Genomic DNA, 20703 nt, shown 5'->3' on the forward strand with positions numbered 1-20703 from the left:
TCCCCTTGTTCTATTGCTGGTTGCCTGGGAGAAGAGGCCACCCCCCACCTGGCTACAATGCCCCTTCAGGTAGTTGTAGACAGTAATAAGATCACCCCTGAGCCTCCTCTTCTCCAGGCTAAATAAGCCCAGCTCCCTCAACCTCTCCTCACAGGATTTGTGCTCCAGGCCCCTCACCAGCTCTGTTGCCCTTCTCTGGACACCTTCCAGCACCTCAACATCTCTCTTGAATTGAGGGGCCCAGAACTGGACACAGCACTCAAGGTGTGGCCTGACCAGTGCTGAGCACAGGGGCAGAATAACCTCCCTTGTCCTACTGGCCACACTGTTCCTGATGCAGGCCAGGATGCCATTGGCTCTCTTGGCCACCTGGGCACACTGCTGGCTCATCTTCAGCTACTCTCTATCAGTACCCCCAGGTCCCTCTCTGCCTGGCTGCTCTCAGCCACTCTGGCCCCAGCCTGTAGTGCTGCTTGGGGTTGTTGTGGCCAAAGTGCAGAACCCTGCACTTGGCCTTGTTCAATCTCATCCCATTGGCCTCTGCCCACCCATCCAGCCTGTCTAGGTCCCTCTGCAGGGTTCTCCTACCTTCCAACAGATCCACAGCTGCTCCTAGCTTGGTGTCATCTGCAAACTTACTGATGCTGGACTCAATGCCCTCGTCCAGATCATCAATAAAGATATTGAACAGGACTGGGCCCAGTACTGATCCTTGGGGAACACCACTGGTGACAGCTGCCAACTGGATGTGGCACCATTCACCACCACTCTCTGAGCTCTGCCATCCAGCCAGTTCTTGATCCAGCACAGAGTGAATCTGTCCAAATCACGAGCTGCCTGCTTGGCTAGGAGCTTCTTGTGGCAGACAGTGTCAAAGGCTTTGCTGAAGTCCAAGTAGACTACATCCACAGCCTGCCCCACATTCACCAGGTGGGTAACCTGATCATAAAAGGAGATCAGGTTGGTGAGGCAGGATCTGCCCTTCCTAAACCCATGCTGGCTGGGCCTGATCCCTTGGCCATCCTGTAGGTGCTTTGTGATGGCACCCAAGATGACCTGTTCCATCACCTTGCCTGGCACTGAGCTCAGGCTGACAGCTCTGTAGTTTTCTGGCTCCTCCTTACGACCCTTCTTGTGGATGGGTATCACATTGGCAGCTTCCAGTCTTCAGGGACCTCTCCAGTGAGCCAGGACTGCTGATAAATGATGGAGAGTGGCTTGGCCAGCTCAGCTGCCAGCTCTCTCAGCACCCTAGGGTGGATCCCATCCGGTCCCATGGACTTGTGAGGATCCAAATGACGCAGCAGGTCCCTTACTGCTTCCTCATGGATTAGAGGGGGACTGTACTGGTCCCTGACTCCATCCACCACTTCAGGAGTCCAGCTGTCCTGGAGACAACCTGTCCCACTAGTGAAGATTGAGGCAAAGAAGGTGTTAAGCACCTTTTCCTCATCCTTTGTCACTATGTTCCCCTCTCTATCTAACAAGGACTGGAGGTTGTCCTTGGCTCTTCTCTTGCCATTCATATATTTAAAGAAACACTTTTCTCCCCCTTTGCTCTGCTCTTGTGAGACCCCACCTCAAATACAGTGTCCAGTTCTGGTTTTCCCCCCATAAGAGGGACATAGATCTGTTGGAACAAGTCCAGAGGAGGGCCACAAAGGTGATCCAAGGGATGCTATGAGGGTAGGCTAAGGGAACTGGGTTTGTTCAGCATGGAGAAGAGAAGTCTCTGGGGCAGGCCTTATAACTACCTGCCAGTATCTAAAGGGAATCTACAGGAAGGCTGGAAATGAACTTTTTTAGCAGAGTGTCCACCAATAGGACCAGGGGAAGTAGATTTAAATTGAAGGAGAGTAGGTTTAGATTGGATCTTAGGAAGAAATTCTTTACTATGAGGGTAGCAAGACTCTGAAATGGGCCGTCCAGAGAGGCTGTGAATGCCCCTTCCCTGGAGATGTTTAAGGCCAGGTTGGATGGGGATTTGAGTAACCTGGTCTCATAGAGAGGCAGGAATGTTGGATTAGATGATCTCTAAGGTCTCTTCCAGCCTAGGCTATTCTGTGATTGTATGAATTTGCTGTAGCAGGACAAACTTTATTTCAGCTGATCTCTACTACTTTGGGGTAATTTAAACGTTATTTTTGTGGCTGAATTGTTTTGAACAGTCATGCATCTCTTTCCACAGTTCCTGTTCATCGTTTGGTGATTCGTTATCCAAAATAAGTAAAATGCTTTTCCATCTGACTTTCTTTTTTTTTTTTTTTTAACAGTCTTGGTTGCTTGTGGTACAACAAACAGAACAGCTGAGCAAAATAATGAAGACACATGCAGAGGATCTTAATTCTGGGCCTCTGCACAGGCTTACAATGATGATTAAAGACAAGCAGCAAGTTAAGAAGAGCTATGTAGGTGTTCATCAACAAATTGAAGCAGAGATGTGCAAGGTATTCAGCTGTGCTTTGTGTTTATATACTTTTTTAACGTGTTTATAATGTTTCAAATGTAGTATCTTGAGAGTGATTGATTCAGATCTTCCAGGTTTCTTTGTGTTCTGGCGAAAGGAATGATCTGTAATATGTATAGTGGGCAGTTATTTCCTTCACGTTTTCTCTTCCCTGTAGAGATGGAACACTTTGTTCCAGATGAATTCTTATGGGCAGATAGCACTGGAAGTGCTTTTGTTCCAGAAGGGGATGAGTCTGTGTAACAGTCCTCTATTCTATCTCTTTTCTTGTTCCACTGTAGACATTTCTGGGACTAGGGCACTGAAAATTTTCATTAATGAATGCTCTGTATAGTCCCAGACTGTTTTGGGTAGGGACAGGATTCTAGTCCCTATTCCAATATATAAATCAAGTAAAAATTAAACATTAGGACTTCAGTGGCACTCTTCAGGGTGTTTTCTGTTGCATGTGAATTGTGCTGTTGATGATGAAAACACTTTTATCTGTTTAGTAAGGATAATGGAAATCAGTTTCATTTAGGTACTCTGGAGGAAAATTAACTGCAGGTGTCAAAAATCAGAGTGACAATCTGAAAGACTTAGTGAGAGAAAGAAAAGCACCCTTTCTTGTTTGTTTGTTTGTTTTCCAGCAGACAATTTGAGATTTGTAATAGCAGAATTGAAATTTGACATCTGAGTAGTACAGTGCAAAAGTCATGGGCTGATGAGTAAAAGACTCTTGGGCCACTTATGAGGAAAATGTTAGTCCTCAGCATGTATTAAGTTGGCTTTAATAGGACTGCTTCAATAATATGCTAGGATCCTGGTGTCTTCCCAAGATATTAACTGTGGGGAGTACATCCTTTTTGGTGCTTGGTCACTGGGCTGTATTATACAATAACAATTCCAAGCTAAACAATCACACACAGCCTTTTATGGGTTGGTGCCCCTAAACATTGTCAGGATGGAAAATGAGTTAAAACTGGCAGTATGCATTAGAAATAATAGAATTTAAGAGTATAGGGAGTTGCATACATGGAAAAAGAAAGAAAGGAGTGTAAGAAAGAGAGTCCAGGTGAAACAGGACTACTGGAAGTTCAGGTATTTTTCTAAAAGAGATTGTTGATAAGTTGACTCTAGTGGAATCTCTAGGGAAGTGGCCTTTTAAAATAAAGCTTTTTCAGCACAATATGGTGTATATAGCAAATGACTAATTACAAACCACATTCATTTTAATTTACTATGAGTTTCATGGCCATGAAAATATTTTGCATCCTGATGAATAAACTGACATAGTTGTTGTTTTTTTTTTTTTTGTTTTCCCTCTTCCTGATTTTCCTAAGAAGTATTTGAATAGCATTCTGGTTACATGTGATACGTTCTTTCATTGTTAGCTGACAATTGTTCAAAGCATTTTTTTTTGTCATTGGCACTTACAGAATGGTTCTCAGAAGTTCAAAATACTTCTCATGCCCTCTGGTATTATTTCTGCTTTTCCTATGTTCAGAAGCAAAATACCCAGAGCTTCCCCAGGACATTATCTAAAGTTGTGAAGACTGGTGTCTGTGCAGTTCCTATCTTTAGGATATGCTGGCCAAAAAAAAGTGTTTCTTTTAGGTGAAATACACCTGTACCACCCTTACTCTAAACCCTTTTACAATGAAGGTTCTTACTGACAACCTTCTTTGTGGCAGTGAAATACCACATCTTTTACAGGAATGTAGTAAAACTCCTACCTTGTAGATTCATTCCAATTGACATTCAAGTAATGGATGTTTTGTGGTTTGTTTTTTCTTCATGAAGTTTTTGGACTAGAAGTAGAGTATGTTGGCAAGACTTTTTAGATACAAAAACTGCATTTAAGATAATCCTGGCCAATGGTAGTTATCTTTGGGGACAGAGGTGTTCTAGGTTTTGGGTTTGCCTGCTTGAAGAGCTCAGCCTAAGAATCAGTGAAATATATTTTGCAATTACTGCAAAGAACTCTTAATACTAGTGGTCTCTCTTTTCTTTTCCATTTTTTTATAAGAGAAACAGTTCCTTCTGTTGTTGGCCACAACAACCCCAAGCAGCACTACAGGCTGGGGACTGAGTGGCTGGAAAGCAGCCAGGAGGAAAGGGCCCTGGGGGTACTGATAGATAGAAGCTGAAGATGAGGCAGCAGTGTGCCCAGGTGGCCAAGAGAGCCAATGGCATCCTGGCCTGCATCAGGAGCAGTGTGGGCAGTAGGACAAGGGAGGTTCTTCTTGCCCGGTACTCAGCACTGGTCAGACCACACCTTGAGTGCTGTGTCCAGTTCTGGGCTCCTCCATTGCAGAGAGATGTTGAGGTGCTGGAAGGTGTCCAGAGAAGGGTGACAAAGCTGGTGAGGGGCCTGGAACACAAAGCCTATGAGGAGAGGCTGGGAGACCTGGGGTTGTTTAGCCTGGAGAAGAGGAGGCTCAGGGCAGAGCTCATTGCTGTCTACAACTACCTGAAGGGAGGCTGTAGCCAGGTGGGGTTGGTCTCTTCTGCCAGGCAACCAGCAATAGAACAAGGGGACACAGTCTCAAGTTGTGCCGGGGAAAGTCTAGGCTGGATGTTAGGAGGAAGTTGTTGTCAGAGAGAGTGATTGGCATTGTAATGGGCTGCTCAGGGAGGTGGTGGAGGCACCATCCCTGGAGGTGTTCATGAAAAGCCTGGATGAGGCACTCAGTGCCATAGTCTGGTTGATTGGATAGGGCTGGGTGCTAGGTTGGCCTGGATGATCTTGGAGGTCTCTTCCAACCTGGTTGATTCTATGATTCTTGTTTATGTCTTAATCTTTTCTCCATTTCTCTTGTTGTCTGTGCAATATAATTCTTTCATACTTTACTCTCTGAAAGTTTAATTTTTTTCTTTTATTGCCTCTATTCATCTGTAATAACAAGTTGTGAGTGTAACTTACATCGTGTAGAAATGAGAATATGCAATGGATTTGGAGAAAAATTCCCATATTTAAATTAAACTTTTGCACACTTGGCCCAGAAGTAGAAACTGTAGATATCATCTTGTTGGCTCTTTGAGGATTCCATTGCATTTGCAGATGTTGTTCTTCAGGATGAAAGTGGTGGCCTTGCCTCGTGGCAGGGCATGCTATATATGCCATCTTTTTGGTGTTGTAGTGACTGGTTTGTTATTAGTGTTTTGTTTGCACATTTATGATCTGTGGTCATTTCTGACCAGTGCAATGACTCAATGATTTTATCAGACAGTAAACAAAAATCATGGAGAGAAGAGACACCTTTATTTTTTTCCCCCAAAATGTCATGTTTAGTGGAGCTACTTCCACTGCAAAAATACTCTTTGATGCTGTGTTCCAAAGGAATTTTGGTTTTGTAAGGTTTTGTTTGCTGTTGGTTGGTTGGGTTGGTTGTTTTTCCTCACAGTTGGTGTTTCTAAGCCATTAGTATTAACTGTAATATCTAGGAACATCTTCTGTCTTGTTTTATTATTTTTAGATGCATAACTTTTCTATCTATGGAACGTTTTCATGACATCTTAAGCATATATTTTGGTGCTTTTCCCCTTTGTTATTGAAATGGAATAGTGTTTAAGATTAGCTGGCTTTCCTAAGTGTATTTTCATTATACTAATGTGGATGGGGATCTCTGATTCAAGCCTCCTAGTTCATGTCATGCATTTATCTATTCTCTTACACTATGTAATATCTCAAGCCAATGAAAAGTAGTAGCATCCCTATTTTGGAAGCTGTTAATGCTCTTTGACTAATGCTGTGAGAGGTTTTTTTGTATATTGAGTATAAATATTTTTAATGCTTCTATTTCTGTTTTCTTTTAAAGGTCACAAAGACAGAACTAGAGAAACTAAAATCTAGCTATAGACAACTAATAAAAGAAGTAAATTCTGCCAAAGACAAGTATAAAGAAGCTGTGGCTAAAGGTATGAATGACTTGTGTTAATTTCCTCTATTAATGAGTGCCTTTTTCCAATCTGCTAAAACTCTTACAGTGAAAGAAGGTAACATTTTTCTTCTGGGCAATTCAATTACAACATAAAAGCTCATTTAATATTTAATTGTAATTATGTGCACTTGGTGGTACACAGTATAAAAATCACAAAAGATAACCCTTCTTTTAATATGATTTTTCTAAAGTTTTCTGTTACTCCTTGAGCATAATTGAAATATTAAATTGATCAAATAAACTGCCAGTAATGGTAAGAGAAGGGCAGCAAGGCTGGTGAGGGGCCTGGAGCACAGCACAGTGAGGAGAGGCTGAGGGAGCTGGGGGTGTGCAGCCTGCAGAAGAGGAGGCTTAGGGGTGTCGCAGCCAGCAACAGAAGAAGGGGACACAGCCTCAAGTTGTGCCAGGGTAGGTCTAAGCTGGCTGTTAGGAGGAAGTTGTTGGCAGAAAGAGTGATTGGCATTGGAATGGGCTGCCCAGGGAGGTGGTGGAGTCACTGTCCCTGGAGGTGTTCAAGCAAAGCCTGGATGAGGCACTTAGTGCCATGGTCTAGTTGATTGTCTAGGGCTGGGTGCTAGGTTGGGCTGGATGATCTCAGAGGGCTCTTCCAATCTTGCTTGATTCTGTGATTCTAAGTGAGCTGCTACTCTATCTCATCTATGTTGTAGCTGCAGCCTGCTTGCATCCTCTATTACAATAGTGTCAGCTGCAGTAGCGTCAGCATCTAACACATCTGGCCATTATTAGAACTTCAAGCAAGTAGGATAAGAATTCATTTGTACACTGAGATACTTTTGAAAGATTTTTGTGGGATTGACATGTCCAAACCCCATGTATTTAGATTCCTGTTGATTTGTGCTAATGATTAGGTAAAGGAGAGCCTTTATTATACAATGTATTGAAATATCCTGTTAATAGTTGTTCTTATATACCTTTCTAATATTATCTCCTTTACTCAGAGAAAATTAATTGGATGGCAGTATATAAACACAATTCCAAGGTCTATCTAGACATTTCTCTATGATTGCCTTGGGGGGTGGCAAAAATAAAAGATGTGATGGTTTGGGTGTTCTCTGCCCCATCACACTCTGGAAATCACCCAGACTAGACTAAGCCAACTCTGGAAATTGAATGAAGCTTATATTTACAGCTTAGCACAATATACAAGCAGATATTTACAGTATATACAGTTATAGACAGAAATAGACAAGGTAAAAGGTAATGCAGAAACACAGCAGCCCTCCCAGAAACCTGAGTCCCCGGGAGGGGCTCTCAACTGCCCCTTCACCTTCCCCCTACCCCTCTCAACCTTACCCCAGTCCCAAGGAAGAATGGAGGTTCGGCCAGGGGGTTAGGAAGCAAAGTGGATTAATTAAAGAAACGGAGGGTGAGGTTAGAGAGAGATGCAGCTTGGAGCTCCTCAGCACAAGTGCCTATATGTTTTGATTCTTATTCTTATATCTCTCAGCAAGCCTATGAGTGAAGTAGACGTCACCATTGTTTTCCTTTCACAACCTGTAATCTGGTTCTTCTCACCAAAACATTCTAGCTAGCTTCAAACTAGCACAGGCAGTTAAGGGCAGATTGACTCTGCACTGGATCCAGAACTGGCTGGATGGCAGAGTCCAGAGAGTGGTGGTGAATGGTGCCACATCCAGCTGGCAGCTGTCACTAGTGGTGTTCCTCAAGGATCAGTGCTGGGCCCGGTCATGTTCAACATCTTTATTGATGACCTGGACGAGGGCATTGAGTCCAGCATCAGTAAGTTTGCAGATGACACCAAGCTAGGAGCAGGTGTGGAGCTGTTGGAATGTAGGAGAGCCCTGCAGAGGGACCTGGACAGGCTGGATGGGTGGGCAGAGGCCAATGGGATGAGATTGAACAAGGCCAAGTGCAGGGTTCTGCACTTTGGCCACAACAACCCCAAGCAGCACTACAGGCTGGGGACTGAGTGGCTGGAAAACAGCCAGGAGGAAAGGGCCCTGGGGGTACTGATAGATAGAAGCTGAAGATGAGGCAGCAGTGTGCCCAGGTGGCCAAGAGAGCCAATGGCATCCTGGCCTGCATCAGGAGCAGTGTGGCCAGCAGGACAAGGGAGGTTCTTGTGCCCTTGTGCTCAACACTGGTCAGGCCACACCTTGAGTGCTGTGTCCAGTTCTGAGCTCCTCAATTCAAGAGAGATGTTGAGGTGCTGGAAGGTGTCCAGAGAAGGGCAACAAAGCTGCTGAGGGGCCTGGAACACAAACCCTCTGAGGAGAGGCTGAGGGAGCTGGGGGTGTGCAGCCTGCAGAAGAGGAGGCTCAGGGGGGACCTCATTGCTGTCTACAACTACCTGAAGGGACATTGTAGCCAGGTGGGGAGTGGCCTCTTCTGCCAGACAACCAGCAATAGAACAAGGGGACACAGTCTCAAGTTGTGCTGGGGATAGTATGGGCTGGATGTTGTTAGGAAGTTGTTGTCAGAGAGAGTGATTGGCATTGGAATGGGCTGCCCAGGGAGGTGGTGGAGGCAGCGTCCCTGGAGGTGTTGAAGCCAAGCCTTGATGAGGCACTTAGTGCCATGGTCTGGTTGCCTGGATAGGGCTGGGTGCTAGGTTGGATTGGATGATCTTGGAGGTCTCTTCCAACCTGGTTGTTTCTATGATTCTGTAAGTGTCCTTGGTTCCACTGTACAACAACTCACAGTGCAATATAGTAGCTTTTCCTGCTTAGTGAAGGATTGTTGCTCTTCTGGTTTGCCTGACTAGTAGCTGATAAATGAATATGGCAAGAAAGCAACACTGGATAAGGAAAGTAGTATATAGTAGAATCATAGAATCAACCAGGTTGGAAGAGACCTCCAGGTACTGCTTAACTTCAGCATTAATTATTTTTCCTAATTTTACTTATGTTCATGCACACTTAAAAATGTTAACACATAGTCAGCTCCTAGTTTCATTCAGTTCCCTAGCTGTTTTCCACATATAACTTCAGTGTGGTTACTTGTTTATCCCCAAGTAACTACATAACCTGGGAACATATGTTGTGTAACATGGAAAATAGGAAATGTGCAGTGATCTGTGTGTGTTCTTTTTATCCTGCCTTCCTGATCATTCCTGAAACACCAACCTTTCCCAGGGTAATCACAGAGTGCTTTTGTTGTCAGGGGCTGTGATAATTGTGTTATGTTGCTGATTAGCTGAATTATTATTTCTTTAGGTAGATAGCAAACACAAACTGGTTTAAGATCACTTTCTCCTATGCTTTTTCTTGACCTTTTCTTTCAGGCTTAGTGTTTGTATGGTTACAGTTTGTACTTAATTTCACTTTCACTAATATCTTAGTGATATCTGTTATAGTAAGCACTAACTCCAGAAAAATGTGGCATGGTTTTCTCTCAAAAATTGCAGAATTACCTCTCCCCTTTTGCACCCTGGACTGTGTTCTTGTTTACTTGTGTTTGTTTGGATGAACTGCTGCAGTTGTTTATCAACTGCAGGTCAGGCAAGCTGTTTGAATTCTTTTAAGCCCTCATACTTTCACAGGGTTTCTGAGCCCTCAAGTTGTCAAACTGGTTTGTGAAGTGAACAAGTTAGGGAAGTCTCAGAATTGTAATGCTTCACTCTTCCAGGCACTAGTTCAGATGACTAGAGCTTATTCAAATCACATTCTTTTATCAGATAAAAATGTTGTTAAAGTTCAAACAGTTTCAGTTTCTCAGGATTTCAAGAATTGCTGAAAATAAGGGAAGGAGTATTGCCAGCAAGCTGACCAACAGGAGGAGTCATCACACAAAGGAAATTTCTCTTTTGCAAGTGTAGTGAATTGGAAATGTAGTGACTTGCTTTGGTTTCATTTTGAAATAGCAAAGCTCTTTTCTAATGAGAAGATAACTTCAATGTACTTCTTTCATTAGCAATTCTAAGTAGTTCTGTGGTTCAGGAGGATAATCATTTCCTGGATTGGAAAACCTTTAAAATAACACCAATGTGCTGGGAATGCACAGCATGTTGCTTTGCATGATGGGAGCACTACAGCATGTTGGGGTTAAAACTTAGGAGATTATTTTTCCATAATTAAATATACAGTCCTCCAAAATATTTTGCAGGTTTGAGAAAAGATGGTGAGATAGCTTGGCAGTTACCCCCCCCACACACACACTTAAGAAAATCACCCAGACTAGACTCAGATGGCTGAAAGTTAAGGAAAGAAGCTATATTTGCAGCTTAACACAGTACACAAGCATATATACACAGATATATACAGTTATACACAAAGTAGAAGTAACACAGAAACACAATACCCCTCCCAGAAATCAATCAGAGCCCCAGAAGGGCTCCTGACCCAATCCCCCCTTCTACCTTCCACTTCTCCTCCCTTCAGAAACAACCAGATCAACCCACCTGTATGTCACATGATAAATCTGGAGATCTGAGGTGAGATGTTGTTGCAGAGGGGGATTTCTGTACCTACTCCTATTTGGCGTAGGTGAGAGATTAATTTGAGGTGATATAAATTTTATATAAAAATATAATTTATTAAAATCAATATTTGTGAACTCTCACCACCTCCAACCACTGTCTATCAATATTTAATTTGGCACAAAGTTATGAAAACAATTTAGGACAGAGTATATACAGGGATTTGGTTAATAACTAGCAAAACATTCAAACTATAAACAGAGAGAGGAATTTCCCCTTTGGCTTAATGCCGCTTGGGAGCTTATGTTATTAGCCCAGTAGAGGGGCTGAAACTCTTTCTGCTCTAAGGCAGAGGTAACTTATATTACAGAGGTATTAAAGCTTTACTTATAAGTGTTGCTATTAATTATTAATCACCCTCCCGGGGCTGTGTCACAGCCTGTGCCCAGTGTCCAGACTTCCAGGGGCTCTGCCTGTGGACTTGGATGCTGGAATCTTCCTGGCTTGAGGGGAAATGATAAATCTTCCCAATCTCTGGGGTAATAGGTTTTCTAACCTTTGTTCTCCTGGCTAGGGACGATCTCTGCCTTTGATGCTGCTGTTGTCTTCTGAATACTGTGTCCAGGGATTATCAGCTTAGCAGGGTTGCAGGAACAGGAGGAGAATGTCCGTGCAGGCTCTGGCATGATTCCTTCACGGGTTCAGGCCATGTGTGTGTGTGCAGACAATCCAGAAGTCTGCTTCCTGGTTCTCTCAGCTGCAGTGGCTTTTACCAAGCAATAAGCAGCAGGCATGCAAAGTGTGCTAGGCTGCTGGGAGATTGAGCTCCGTAGATTAAGCAAGACAGCTTGAAGATGTGCACAGCTGGTTTAGGAGGCTACCGGCTCCCTATATGTATAAATGTGTGCAGGCTTAAATGAGCTCTGCATCTAAGGTATGCAGACAGATTAGCTGCATTTGAATCAAAGCATGAGGTCTGAGCCTCAGAGAGCTGCAAGTGAGGGCCAGGGCTGTGTCTGGGCCTTGCAGGTGGGTCAGAGCTGAGCTGTGCTGCAGGCAGGGTTAGAGAGCTGAGCACATGGTTCACCTATGCATCCCTCTTTATTGAATGTGGGCTGAGATCAATGGCCTCTTTGGCCACTGCAGTGACAATCAGGTTGGCAGTCAGCCAAACCTTACCATAATGGGCAGGAGGCTCTTGCCTGGACTCTCCCAAATATGGGGATCACATGGATTTGCCCCAGGGAGACATGAGCTGTGTGTGTGTGACTTACACAACTTATTTACAACCAGGGGTCCTGGCAGAAAGACATGTCCATGCATGTAGTCGTAAATAGCCTCTTTTCAGGCCTACAGGCCCTCCATGACAGATGTCAAAAAGACAACAAGGAGGTTAGAGGACAAAGGGTTAGGTCCCATTAGAGTTATGGCAGAGGCAGCCACAGAAATCAGTCTGCCAGAAAGAAGGCACAGCCCGAAGCGAGAGCTGAGCAGTGTGTGAGCAGTGAGTGTCTTACCTATTTTTTGGCTAGTTGTGTTTCTCAGCAGAAGAGTGGGTGATGTAAGGCACATGTTGTTTTTTTCCTTTCTTCTCACAGCAAAGGATTTAATTTCTCTCAGTAAAAAGTATTCCAATTAGGTTCAAACCAGCACAGATAGTTTAAACAGTGGTCCAAAATAACACAACTCTGAGCCTACAATATTGTGCTGACACCAGTGATGCTGAGAAACCGGTGCACAGTGTGGCACGTTGATTTTGTTGCTGATGGAAAACCAAACTTTATGCCAAATGATAAAAACACTGTTTGGCTGTGCTAGTTTGAAGCAGGCTAGAATGCTTTGGGGAGAAGAACTAGATTACAGGTTGTGAAAGGAAAACAATGGTGATGTCTGCTTCTCTCATAGGCTTACTGAGATGTATAAAAACATAAGTCAAAACATAAATAACACACTCAGCATCACTCTCACTTGGGCTGCTGGCTGAGCTGCATCTCTCTAACCTCACCCTCCAGTTTGGACTAACCCACTTTGCTTACTAACTCCCTGGCTGAACCTCCATTCTTCCTTGGGACTGGGGTAAGGTTGAGAGGGGTAGGGGGAAGGTGAAGGGGCAGTTGAGAGCTCCTCCTGGGGACTCATGTTTCTGGGAGGGCTGTTGTGTTTCTGCCTCACTTTTTAACTTGTATATTTCTCTACAGGTTCTGAATATCTGCTTGTATATTGTGCTAAGCTGTAGATGTAAACCTTCATTCAATTTCCAGTTCAGCTGAGTCTAGTCTGGGTGATTTTCTTAAGTGTGGAGGGGTTGGGTAACATCCAAACCATCACATTCTAAAAAAGTTTCATATATAAGGGGTAAAGAACACAAAGTGGAAACTCTAGAACCATTGTGTGGTATCTCATGACAGTTTGAATCTCCTTTGAAAGTGTCAGTAACTGCTTCTGCCTGTCTGCTATTTCAACTGTTACTTCTGTTTCTGCAGAGCTTTACATCTTTATTAAGTGTTCTGTATATCTGAGACTTTCTGATGTTTTTGTCCTTGATTTTAAAAAAGTAATTAAATAATATTTGTTGCATAAAGAAAAATGAGTATGTAGTTAAAAAAAAACAACAACAAAAACCAAAACAGGAATACTGTTTATGCTTAAAAATGTAGCATCTACTTTTCTAGCTGATTTTAGTGTTAAGTGTTTAAATGTGGAAAAGTTGCTCTTTTAGCAGTTAACTTGGCATGTTAGAATAGAGGCAGTGCTGTTCTGGGAGGTCTGTACTGTATTTTAATTTAATCATAGAATAACAGAATGGACCAGGTTGGAAGAGACCTGTGCAGCCTGCAGAAGAGGAGGCTCAGGGCAGAGCTCATTGCTGTCTGCAGCTACCTGAAGGGAGGCTGTAGCCAGGTGGGGGAGGCCTCTTCTGCCAGGCAACCAGCAACAGAAGAAGGGGACACAGTCTCAAGTTCTACTGGGGGAGGCATAGGCTGGATGTTAGGATGAAGTTGTTGGCAGGGAGAGTGATTGGCATTGGAATGGGCTGCCCAGGGAGGTGGTGGAGTCGCTGTCCCTGGAGGTGTTCAGACAAAGCCTGGCTGGGGCACTTAGTGCCATGGTCTGGTTGATTGGATAGGGCTGGGTGCTAGGTTGGGCTGGATGATCTTGGAGGTCTCTTCCAACCTGCTTGATTCTGTGATTCTATGATTTTTGTCTACTTGTAAACAATTAAAATAATCTCATAACCTTTTATGACAAGAGCAATGTATGACCAAGTTTTAGTAGAGGTGAAAAAAATATTTACATAAATGTTTTTGGAGAAGGGCTGTTAAATAAAGTCCTCTCAGAATAAAGTGTCATATAGGATGCATTTTGCAGGTGACATGTTGAGTTTAGGTTTGAGGTGGTCTTTCATTGTTCCATTACTTTGTTTCAGAATTTGGTTATTAAATCCCAGGCTTTGCTGTGCCTTGAAGTGATTAAAAACTCATGGGCAAGCAGCTGTAGAATTAAAAGTAATCTGATAAACTGAGAGATTGGTCTCCCAAGTTTAGAAGACTGGGCAAAAGAGGACAGTATGTGATCTAATATGTAAATGATTGATTTGCAGAGAATGGTAGAATCTGTTTTTCATACCCACAGCACATAAGAAGTATGTAAGTGTTTAAATGAAAGCAGTAAATTTTGACATTGGAGAGGCTCCTCAATTCAAGAGAGATGTTGAAGTGCTGGAAGGTCTCCAGAGAAGGGTGATGAAGCTGGTGAGAGGCCTTGAGCACAGCCCTACGAGGAGAGGCTGAGGGAGCTGGGATTGGTTAGCCTGGAGAAGAGGAGGCTCAGGGGTGATCTTATTGCTGTCTACAACTACCTGAGGGGTGGTTGTGGCCAGGAGGAGGTTGCTCTCTTCTCTCAGGTGGCCAGCACCAGAACAAGAGGACACAGCCTCAGGCTGTGCCAGGGGAAATTTAGGCTGGAGGTGAGGAGAAAGTTCTTCCCTGAGAGAGTCATTGGACACTGGAATGGGCTGCCCGGGGAGGTGGTGGAGTCACCGTCCCTGGGGCTGTTCAAGGCAGGACTGGACGTGGCACTTGGTGCCATGGTCTGGCCTTGAGCTCTGTGGTAAAGGGTTGGACTTGATGATCTGTCTCTTCCAACCCTAATAATACTGTGATACTGTGATACTGTGATATAGCCCTGTGAGGAGAGGCTGAGGGAGCTGGGGGTGTGTAGCCTGCAGAAGAGGAGGCTCAGGCAAGGAAGTTGTTGGCTGAGAGAGTGATTGGCATTGGAATGGGCTGCCCAGGGAGGTGGTGGAGTCAGGGTCCCTGGAGGTGTTGAAGAAAAGACTGGATGGGGCACTTAGTGCTATTATCTGGTTGACTGGATAGGGCTGGGTTCTAGATTGGCCTGGATGATCTTGGAGGTCTCTTCCAACCTCGTTGGTTCTATGAAGGGGCAGTGAAATGGGGGAGTGCTTTTAGCCAGTGTAGTACTGGACCTGAACGGTGCCAGAGAAATGCAGTTCTCTGCCATGGGATATCTTAGAAAAATCATAAAGACATGCTACCAGGTGCTGCAGTGACAAAAAGTAGAAGAGGTGACCCCTTGCAGTACCTTGTAGCACTCTTGTTTAGCACCGAACTGGTCTTGTCAGCATGAATTTGAGAGCTTCTAGACTTCAGTAGTGGAAAGCTGAGATTGTAGAACCAACTTCCCAAGCAGAATGCTGACAGGGATAAAGAAGTGTTGAGCTGTAGCAGAGGAGCTGCTTATTTTGAGCAGGAGTAATACTGTGATTGTTGAGGAGGCACCCACAAAACAGACAGCAGCAGCCACCTGAAGATACAGATTTATTGCAGTTACTCTGCACTCCTGACACCGTAAAGTTGTACAGGATTGGATTTCAGTTGGGATTATACTGCTACATAATCAGTTGAGCTTGGTAGAGAGAGATGAACCAAAATGCACAGACAGAGAGGGAAGATCTTCCTCGAAGTACCAAAAATATATACTCTTACCAAAGCAGGGGTGAGGACTACTTCCAAGAGGTTCCAGTCTAAGGGCAGAGGATCAAACTGCCAGGCTGCATGCTGTGTGGAAACCAGCTCTTTCAAATGACTCCACAGTAGAACTCCATTTATACCCTGTTGAAGGTGCACTGTGATCAGTACTGTAACTACTTGAAAGGCTGACGCCTCCAGGCAACACAAAAGCTAGGTCTGAACTTCTGAGCTTGGTGGCACCAGTTAATGTCTTCGAGGGAGATCAAGCAGACCTTTGTCAGCTCTTAGTAAGCCTCGGGCATTTGTCAGGCTTTTTTGTGTTTGTGTGGGCAGTCCTACCTGCTGCAGAGAGTTCATCTACTCATATGTAGATTGCTTTATTGCCACGATAATGTAGCAATGTGATTTTTGCTCACAATAGATGACAGATTTGTATAGTATCATGGACCAAATCGAAGAGGACATACTTCATTCATTAAAAATATTTATTTCCTCTAAGGTAAATAAAAGTGAAGCTTTATAATAGTCACATTCTTTATTCTTCATAGTTATATTGCTTATGTAGGTAGTACTTTTTTGTGCATTTTTAGATAAAGAATTCTTACATGTCTGTTTGTGGTAGTTTGAGCCTAGCTGGAATATTTTGGTGAGAAGAATTAGATTGTAGGCTGTAAAAAAGAAACAGTGGTGATGTCTGCTGCACTCATAGGCTTGTTGAGATGTATAAGAACAAGAACACAAACTAGATAAGGCAGTTACTTTTGGGCTCTGGGGCTGCACTTCTCTCTCTAACTTGCTGTCTAACTAATCAGTCTGCTTCCTAACCTCCTTGGCCAGTAAACTCACCTTGAATGTAAGGCAAGGTCTGGGGTAGGGTAGAAGGGTGGGAAGAAGGTGGAAGGGTGATTAGGAGCCCCTCCTGGGGACTCTGGTTTCTGGGAGGACTGTTGTGTTTCTGTATTACTTTTTAACTTGTGTATTTCTGTCTATAGCTGTAGGTATTGTAAATACCTGTTTGTATATTGTGCTAAGCTGTGAATATAAAGCTTCATTCAATTTCCAACTCAGCTGAGCCTAGTCTGGGTGATTTTCTTAAGTGTGGGTGGGTGGGTAACACCCAAACCATCACACTGCTCAAAGCAGATGCAGAGGTGTAGTCTTTTAATACAGAAGTTCTCAGTCTTTGATTAGAAAACCAAGACACTTGGTCTTACTAATGACCTGAAAGCAGATGCATTTTCTCTTCTTCAGAGAACTACATTGAAAAGACTACTGTAGAAAAAGGTGGAAGTTTGTAAGTCTACTGGATTCATGTAATCTTCAAGTTTGCATGCTTTGGAATCACCCATATGCATTTTTTATTTTATCTTCTGTTTTCTCCTAGGGAAGGAGACTGAGAAAGCCAAAGATCGCTGTGATAAAGCCACTATGAAGCTTCATATGTTGCATAATCAGTATGTGTTGGCACTGAAAGGAGCACAGTTACATCAGCACCAGTATTATGATTCTACACTTCCTCTGTTACTTGATTCACTACAGAAGATGCAAGAAGAAATGATTAAGGCTCTGTAAGATGTGTTCTTTCATATTTTCAACTTGTGGAGTTGTATGTCAGTCACTAGTGGTGTTCCTCAAGGATCAATGCTGGGCCCAGTCCTGTTCAATATCTTTGTTGATGATCTGGATGAGGGCATTGAGTCCAGCATCAGTCAGTTTGCAGATGACACCAAGCTAGGAGCAGGTGTGGAGCTGTTGGAAGGTAGGAGAGCCCTGCAGAGGGACCTGGCCAGGCTGGATAGGTGGGCAGAGGCCAATGGGATGAGATTGAACAAGGCCAAGTGCAGGGTTCTGCACTTTGGCCACAACAACCCCAAGCAGCGCTACAGGCTGGGGGCAGAGTGGCTGAGAGCAGCCAGTCAGAGAGGGACCTGGGGGTACTGATAGATAGCAGCTGAAGATGAGCCAGCAGTGTGCCCAGGTGGGCAGCAGAGCCAATGGCATCCTGGCCTGCATCAGGAGCAGTGTGGCCAGCAGGACAAGGGAGGTTATTCTTCCCCTGTACTCAGCACTGGTCAGGCCACACCTTGAGTGCTGTGTCCAGTTCTGAGCCCCTCAATACAAGAGAGATGCTGAGGTGCTGGAGCATGTCCAGAGAAGGGCGACAAAGCTGGTGAGGGGCCTGGAACACAAAGCCTATGAGGAGAGGCTGAGGGAGCTGGGGGTGTGCAGCCTGCAGCAGAGGAGGCTCAGGGGTGATGTCATTGATGTCTACAACTACCTGAAGGGAGGTTGTAGCCAGGTGGGGTTGGTCTCTTCTCCCAGGCAACCAGCAACAGAACAAGAGGACAGAGTCTCAAGCTGTGCCAGGGGAGGTCTAGGCTGGATGTTAGGAGGAGGCTGTTGTCAGAGAGAGTGATTGGCATTGGAATGGGCTGCCCAGGGAGGTGGTGGAGGCACCGTCCCTGGAGGTGTTCAAGCAAAGCCTGGATGAGGCACTTAGTGCCATGGTCTGGTTGACTGGATAGGGCTGGGGGATAGGTTGGCCTGGATGATCTTGGAGGTCTCTTCCAACCTGGTTGATTCTATGATTCTATGTGTGTAGTGTTCTAATTAATAACATAGTAAAGTGTGATTAATTTTTCCAGGGATAACTGTAAAAGGTATTTTCATCTTTCAGCTGGCGATATTTGTGTGTAGAAAAATGTATCAAAGTCATGCAGACAGTAGCTTTGAGTGGTTATTTAAGCATTCCAGCAAATCACCATCTTCTCATAAAACTTTAAATCCTTACAGATTGTTTATAGCTGAGCTCATACTACATGTCTTCAGCTAGTGTATTATAGCAAGTTTGTTGGCTCTTTGGTAGTCTTTACTCTTATGGAATTCCACCAGCGACAGATATGATTTTAAAGTGACCAACTGTCTTGAGAGTCGTTGTGAAGTAGGGCCAGGCATATGCATGCTTAATTATATGCATGGAAGGAGTAACAGGATCATATGAACCTGATTTCACTGTAAGGAATCCAACCTTAAAGGTACAGCTACCTTTTTCCTGATAATTTTAGTCTGGAGAGGGTCCAGGGGAGGGCTACGAAGATGATGAGGGGACAACAAGGCATGGCTGATGAGGAGAGGCTGTGGGACCTGGGGCTGCTTAGTCTGGAGGAGAGAAAACTGAGAGGGGATTTGATAAATGTTTATAAGTATCTGAAGGCTGACAGGAGAGTGGGTACAGGCTCTGCTCACTGCTCCCTGGGATGGGACAAGGAGCAATGGGTGTAAGTTGCATCACAGGAAGTTCTGCCTCGACACAAGGGGGAACTTCTTTACTGTGAGGGTCACAGAGCACTGCCACAGGCTGCCCAGAGAGGTTGTGGAGTCTCCTTCTCTGGAGACTTCAAGGCCTGTCTGGATGTGTTCCTCTGTGATCTGTGTTAGATAGGATTGTCCTGCTCTGGCAGGGGGGTTGGACTTGTTTATCTCCTTGGGTCCCTTCCAGCCCCTAACATCCTGTGATACTGTGGAGCATTATTATAGAAGATGTACAAACTGATGATCTCTGAGAACTGGCAATGAGATCTTGAAGCCCTTTTACCTGTTTTGTAACCACCATTCTGTCTCTTTTGTCTTTGCTGGAGAACTGCATTAGGGAGTCTATTCAGTAGGTCTTTTTCTAAGGTGTTCTTTAAATCACTTGACCTAAAACAAATGGCAGTGACTTTTTTTTGGTAGATACTTTTCTTTAATTAATTTTCTTACCTTCTCTGAGTTCTACATTTATCCTCACTTCATCACACAGGTAGTGAGGGAGAGTTGAGGATTTTGTGCTTTACATGCTTACATGGTCTGTGACGTGGTTTGAAAACTGACTCAACAGCAGGGTTCAGAGGGCTGTAATGGGTGATGCAGATTTGACTTGGAGGCCTGTGGCCAGTGGCATTCCTCAGGGATCAGTACCAGGCCCAGTTTTATCCGGTATCTTTAAAGGACCTGGATGAAGGAATTGAGTGTACCTTCAGCAAGTTCACTGATGATACAATACTGGGTGGGGTGGCTGACATCCACTTAAGATGTGTTGCCATCCAGTGAGATCTGGACAGGCTGGAGAGCAGAATGAAGGCAAACTTAATGAAGTTCAATAAGTGCAGAGTCCTGCACCTAGGGAGGAATGACAGCAGGCACTAGTAGAGGTTAGGAGTTGCCCTGTTGAAAAGCAGCTCCTTGGAGTCCTGGTGGACAGCAAGTTGACCATGGGACAGCAATGGGCCCTTGTGGTCAAGAGGTCCAATGGCATCCTGGCGTGTGTCAGGGAAAATGTGTCCAGCAGGTCTAGGGAGGTTCTTCTCCCTCTGTACTCTGCCCTAGCAAGACCATGCCTGTAGTATTGTGTCCAGTTTTGGGCTTCCCAATTCAAGAGAGGCAAGGACCTGCTGGAGAGAGTCCAGCAGAGATCCATGATGATGACTGGGAGACTTGAGGATCTCCCCTGTTCACAGAGACTGAGAGACCCTGGCCTATTTAGTCTGGAAAAGACTGAGAGGGGATCTATAAATATCTGAGGGGTGGGTGTCAAGTGGATGGCTCCAGTCTCTCAGTGCACAGGAATAAGACAAGGATCAATGGATGCAAACTTGAACATGGAAGGTTTCACCCCAACATGATTAGAAACTTCTTTACAGTGAGAGTGATGGAGCACTGGAACAGGCTGTCCAGGGGAGTTGTGGAGTTTCCTTCTCTGAAGGCTTTGAAAACCTGCCTGGATGCATTCCTGTGCAGACTGCCCTAGGTGATCCTGCTTTTGGCAGGGGAACTGAACTCAACTGATCTCATTGAGGTCTCATCCATCCTCTAACATTCAGTGATTCTATGGTCACCATTAGCTGCTGTGTGAACAACCATATTTAAATCCTTTGATTCCGG

General features: G+C 44.4%; 1 protein-coding gene across 1 annotated transcript in view; it reads left to right on the forward strand.

The window, feature by feature from the left end:
* The window catches only part of FER (FER tyrosine kinase), a 162433-nt gene that overhangs the window by 32790 nt on the left and 108940 nt on the right, over positions 1-20703 (forward strand). The window contains exons 4-6 of the mRNA XM_064139965.1: positions 2274-2447; positions 6268-6367; positions 17168-17351. Of these exons, the coding sequence (XP_063996035.1) occupies positions 2274-2447; positions 6268-6367; positions 17168-17351 (458 nt within the window). The remainder of the gene's footprint in view (positions 1-2273; positions 2448-6267; positions 6368-17167; positions 17352-20703) is intronic.

This window comes from Pogoniulus pusillus, chromosome Z (assembly GCF_015220805.1).
Source record: "Pogoniulus pusillus isolate bPogPus1 chromosome Z, bPogPus1.pri, whole genome shotgun sequence".
NCBI classification, from domain to species: domain Eukaryota; kingdom Metazoa; phylum Chordata; class Aves; order Piciformes; family Lybiidae; genus Pogoniulus; species Pogoniulus pusillus.